We start from the raw sequence: 6,000 nt of genomic DNA, 5'->3' as shown, positions 1-6,000 counted from the left end.
GGGTTGGGAACTACCTGGGGTGTCATTTTTTCATTCATTTTATTATTTTGTTGATTTTTTTGTGTATGATTTTAAATTGTATTTTATTTTAACATAGAAGAAAGATTACATATGCTAGATCACTGGTAAATATCATTTACACTGGGGTTGGGAACTACCTGGCGTGTCATTTTTTCATTCATTTTATTATTTTGTTGATTTTTTTGTGTATGATTTTAAATTGTATTTTATTTTAACATAGAAATAACCATATCAAACTAAGAAAGGAACACAGCTTGAAATACTGACAATATTTTTTCTGGTTACCACCCTAATTTTTACACAAGTGGAATCCTGATTGTAACTTTATTGGATAAATATAGCTAGAAGGTTGAAAAGATATACTGTTTGTAAGCAAAAATGAAAAATTACAGGCAAATTTGAGTTCTTCGCGAAAGAAGAAAAGGTGGCAGCTTGTTTACATGTGAAAATTTTTATAGAAAAATTCATTGCCTTTTATATTTCTGTTCCACTAGTGTCAGCTTACAAAACCTCCCCCATCATAACAAATAGTTCTTTTCATAAGAATGTAGTTTTGTTGATATTGTCATTTTCCAGTGTGTGATTTTAAGAATTAGAAGGTAAAGCTTGTAAAGCAACTAGGCTACCTATTGCAAAACAGGAGAATCATCAAGATACCATACAATTGTACTAAAGGTCTTTTATAGAGTCATATGAAAAATTCTTTGTGCAACTATTTGCTGAAATAGGAGAAATCTTCCAAACCCCATATGTAACTTCGATTCAAAAGAAGGGCTCTATTATTACAGAGATACACATATTACATATAAGAAATTTTTTAAAGAAATTATGAATCCATTGACAGAATTACTGTTTTAAAAAATTTACATTTAAAACAGATACATTTAAAGATAGTAAAATTATCTTTTATCCTTTGAAAGACTTGGTTGACTATAGTAACTTTTGGTCTATGTTACTACAGGATATGTAAGTTCAAATTTAATGTCTAAGATAATGCTACTACAAAGACAATGCTAACTTAGTTGAGTGAAAAGAAAGTCTTACCGTACAATGCTAAATTCAGGGGTGAGAATATTGCACAAAGTACCTCTTGGACAGTAAGTTTAGCTTTTGAGATTGCAGCCATTCCTGAAACCATCTTGAGTTGCGTTGAAAACAACACTCACAACAGGGTGGGAAAACATATTGTACATGTCAAAAGGACTTGATTCAATGCATTCATCATTCAAAGAGTAATTTACATACAGCAGCCTTGAGTTGTAGACCAAGTCTTCAGCGGTTTTGCCTCTAGATCCTTGTAAAACTGTACAAGTAATTTGCAATTTATTTACCAAGACTCACTCTGTCTTCAAGGGAAATATTTTCAAATCATAATTGTATGATTGTGTTGCCCATAGCATTTTATAGCAGAGGAAAAAATTAATATCTACATTATATGTTAACTTTAAAAAATTCTATAAAACACTAAATATATAATAAAAATATGCATATAAGGACATATGTAAACTGCTTTGGTAACATCATATTACAGATGTCTTCAGTGCATTGCAGAGTTTCCAAAGAAACTTCAGACAAAGCTAGATTTGCTTTGAGGAAGTACTGTATAATGCCATTCCTAAAGAAGCAAAAAACATTTTTTTTCCAGTAATAAGATGTACTTGAACAACAATATTACTTAGTACTGGGTGTCTTCAAAACAATTAGCTAAATGTTGCTTATATTATAAACAGTGAGTCCTTTCGATCACTTTTGTCATAAACTGGACCTAGCTGTGAGGGAAATCATTATCGTACTGATGGCTGACAGCGTGCACGCGTTTGAAGTGGAAGCCCCGGATCCTCTTGCGTAGGCATCTGAAAAGACAGAACAAATTCACTCAAAGTGGCTTCACCCTAGCTACAAAGGGAACAGAGGACACAGGGCTTTTCAAAACAGCAGAACTAGCTGGGTTCTAGTACAAATGATTAATCTCAGCAACTTTTTAATGTCAGTTCTATGACTTCCAAGCTTTGAGATGGGGAGCTGGTTACAGGACATCCCTGTGCCTCCATTTAAGCGTTTGTAAAACGAGGATGTCCACCTCTAATGTGAGAAGAAACTTCAGTATTACTAGTAAAAATACTCATAAATATTATGATATATCAATGATGCAACAAAATGGAAACTGCTACTCTCTTTTGAACTCTACCTTTGTGCCAGGCATAGACCAGTATGACACTTAAACGTTACAAAAACCAGATGAGGACCAGGTGTGATTACTCCATTGAACAGATGAGGAGATTGGGGCCCAGAGAAGTAAGGTAACGTGTCTAAGATCACTCAGTAAACGGCTGAACTAAAATTCACACCCATGTTTGTCTAAATATACCCCTCTTCTCTAAACAAAATAATCTCAACCCTTTTTTAAAACTTTTTCTTATGGGTCTTACATTTTTATTAGTAAGGGTTTCTTCAAGATTGTAAGATCTCCTTGACTAACATAATGAAAAATCTCCTGAGGGAAGAGATCATGTTTTGCTTTCAGTCACTTCTTTACCATCTAATCACTACACCAATACAACTGCTTAGTATATGTTCTTGTAGTCAACAAAACCAAGAATCATCAGTCATCCTAAAAAATAAAAAATAGAATCTTTGTAATGATAAGAAAGCATGAAGTCAGATTTTTAACAAAGTGAGATAAATAAACCCCCAAATAAACCCCAATCTTGTGTTTTTGTGGCCTGGAGATTAGTTCCACATCTTACCATAAATCTGGCTCCCTTTCAACAGAAGTTAGGACATTTGTTTGATAAGGTTTAGAATCCAATTCCTCTTGTTTTTTTAAAGACAAAAATGCCTTTAGTGTTTGTATACAAAAAAGATGCAGTAAACATAAGCTCCTTCTAGAAACACTGATAAATCACCCCTGAGTTCTGGAGCACGGCTCTACAGAGCCTCAGTTTCTCAACTGAAGTCCTTTTCTATTTAGTATTAATAAATGCTTATTCAATCCCACCTAAACAAAAGGCACAGAAGAAGGGTGAAATAACCAACGACATTTTTTTCTCTTTTGATTTGAGGCATCCAAATTTTGTAGATAAAATTAAGATTCCTTGGAGGGTTCTTTACTATAATAGGGGGGAGAGGGAGAAAAAGAGAACTTCTTACTTGATATCTTTGGAATTCGAATTTGTTCGCTGCTGCTGCCGTCTCCTCCATCGCTGAATGGCTTAATTTCAATTATATAATCTTCATCGAAAGGCAAAGAAAGCTCCACCGATGTTTTATTTGTTTCAATGACAGATGTGCTGCTTTGTCTATTCCATCTGTACAAGACCTGCCAATACAGAAAGAACAGGTATCACCTGCTGTCCTCACAAAGGCCCCAGAGATGGAGCATTCGTTTGTTTTCACCTCCAGGCACCAGCGAGATGTAGGAACGCTGTCTGGCTGCCCACTAGCATTTGGATGGCTCATTTATAGTAAAGGGAATGTTTGCAGCTACCATTTCATTCTGAGGAAAGACTTTAAAGGTTACTGCAGTGGGGGGTGGGGAAGCATGATTCTGCCAAAATGCTGTGTGGCTAACCGCTCCCAGGCTCAGTTGACACTCCGGGAATGATGGGAAAAATAAATACCTCCTTAAGGATGTATAGTGTCAGTTACATATCAATGGCTTTGGCATCAGAATAGACTTGGCCATGTGTGACTGTGAGCCACTTACTTCACTTCTCTGAGCCTCACTTTCCTCGTCTGTAAAATGAATGTATAGTGTCAGTTACATATCAATGGCTTTGGCATCAGAATAGACTTGGCCATGTGTGACCGTGAGCCACTTACTTCACTTCTCTGAGCCTCACTTTCCTCGTCTGTAAAATGAAACAATAATACCCACCTTCTGGAGTATTTTCAAGATTGCACAAGGATTGACTAGAGAAGGGCCTGGCTTGAAGAAAGCATGTAAGAAATACCACCTAAGAGGGCTTAAAGGGCATAAGAGATCGAAACATACTTGGCAAAGGTTAGAAGCACAAAGCAGGCCCAATATGTTATGTTCATGAGTCTTTTGGAGAGAGCATTTTAGCACAGCGAGATCTCTGAAAGGCAAGGGCAGTAATCCCCCTTTCCATCCCAATGGGACCCCTTTTTGAGGGGCTATGTAGAAAAGAGGCAATCACTGCCACTCCAGGAGTGTCTGTAGCTTGCAGCAGTTCCACTCATGTCTTTGTTTCCCTTCTTGACCCCCACTGGGTTCTGAGTTTGGGTTGTGATTTATTTGATGAGGTGCCAACTAGCTCTCCTGAAAACATATTCACCTGCCTGAGACTGCCTGCTCTCATGGGTATCAACTTGAATCAGAACAAAACATAAAGGCCTGGAAAAGTCCATCTACCTTTCTAGATACAAGGAGTGTGATGATAACTACCTCACAAACACTTTCTGATGCTTACAGGCACTTTATCACCACCATGTTTAATAATACTCCTTTCTACAGATAAAGAAACTGAGGCCCAGAGATGTCACAGAGCTGGTGACTGGCAGGATGAGGATGCCTAAATCCACAATCCACACTCTTAAACAACTATAGCTCACCCTCTTTCCCCTGGCAATTAAAAAGGCAGAGTTGGATGAAATCAGTGGTTCTCAGTCCCAGACGTATGTCAGAACCACTTGGGGTAATTGTGTTGTGGTTTGAATGCGTCCCCCAAAGTTCATGTGTTGGAAACTTAATCCCCAATGCAAAAGCACTGAGAAGTGGGACCTTTAAGAGGTGATTAGGTCAGGAGGGCTCTGCCCTCATGAATGGATTAATATCACTGCAGGAGTGGGTTCCTTATCTCTTCCACGATGGGATGACATAGAAAGAAAGTCCTCGCCAGATGCTAGCACCTTGATACAGGACTTCCCAACTTCCAGAACTATGAGAAATAAATTTCTTTATAAATTACCCAGCCTGTAGTATTCTGTTACACCAACACAAAAAGGACTAAGACACCAGCCCTGGCTGCATGTTAGAATCACATGGGGCACTTGTAAAATACTGATGCTCTAGCCCAGTGGTTCTCAACAAGGGTGGGAGGTGGGGGAGCAACTTTGCCCTACAGGGAGGTATTTAGCAATGTCTGCAGACATTTTTGGTTGTTACAACAAATGCTTCTAATGTAGTCGGTAGGGACCAGGGTTGCTGCAGACCATCCTACAATGCAGAGAACAGCCCCACAACAAAGAATTAACTAGAGCAAAGTGTCAACAATGAGGAGGCTGAGAAATCTTGCTCCAGTTCCAGTCCAGCCTGCCTAGTAAGACTCTATGGAGATGGGGTCCAGGCTGTGGTACTTTTAAAAAAAACAAAAACAAAAAACCCCCACAAAACAATCTTCAGGTAATAATATGGGATGGGAATCATGCATTAGATTAGTGGCTTTCTAATGTGACCGTGCATCAGAATCACCTGGAGAACGTGTTAAAAACATGGATTGTTGGGCCCCACTCCCAGAGTTTCTGATTGGGCAGGTCTGGGGTGGGACCTGAAAATTTGCATTTCTAACAAGTTCCCAGCTAATGTCAGTACTCTGAGAACTACAAGATTAGCTCATCCTTCTATTAAGACCCCCTATAAAGTCTGACCTGCTGAGGTTAGAGACACAAGGTCATTCTTCTACCTGAAGGCAAAACCAAACACAAGTGAAATTCATAAAATTCCCTTAAAATGGCTTAAATCCTATTTGTTTACTGGCAGTTCATCACCTTAATTTATGTCTCTCTCATACAAGATGGAAAACACAATTTCCGTATGGTGGAAAGATTCATAAGCGCCCCCCCTTCCCCCTCTGGAACATAAGTTGTATCAGATTCAGCATCCCTTTGCTACTGATTAGGCTCAAATAAATCCTCAGGCACATTCAGGAGTGCCAAAGCTTCTCATCACAGCCCTCCAGGAGAATGGGCTGGCTGATGGGATGCAAGGTCACATCTGGCTTTGAGGAATAAATTGCT

At 38.5% G+C, this 6,000-nt stretch overlaps 1 protein-coding gene across 2 annotated transcripts in view; it reads right to left on the bottom strand.

Annotated features, from left to right (window-relative positions):
- Positions 1 to 685: 685 nt before the first annotated feature.
- CNTN4 (contactin 4) overlaps positions 686 to 6,000 on the bottom strand; it is a 141,228-nt gene continuing 135,913 nt past the window's right edge. For both annotated transcript variants that reach the window (XM_008583385.1, XM_008583384.1), the window contains 2 exons: positions 3,172 to 3,340; positions 686 to 1,874 (listed from right to left, as the gene is read on the bottom strand). In XM_008583385.1, the coding sequence (XP_008581607.1) occupies positions 1,774 to 1,874; positions 3,172 to 3,340 (270 nt within the window). In that variant the 3' untranslated portion in view covers positions 686 to 1,773. The remainder of the gene's footprint in view (positions 1,875 to 3,171; positions 3,341 to 6,000) is intronic.

This window comes from Galeopterus variegatus, unplaced genomic scaffold (assembly GCF_000696425.1).
Source record: "Galeopterus variegatus unplaced genomic scaffold, G_variegatus-3.0.2 Scaffold2899, whole genome shotgun sequence".
NCBI lineage: Eukaryota > Metazoa > Chordata > Mammalia > Dermoptera > Cynocephalidae > Galeopterus > Galeopterus variegatus.
This window is presented reverse-complemented; position numbering and strand designations above follow the sequence as displayed.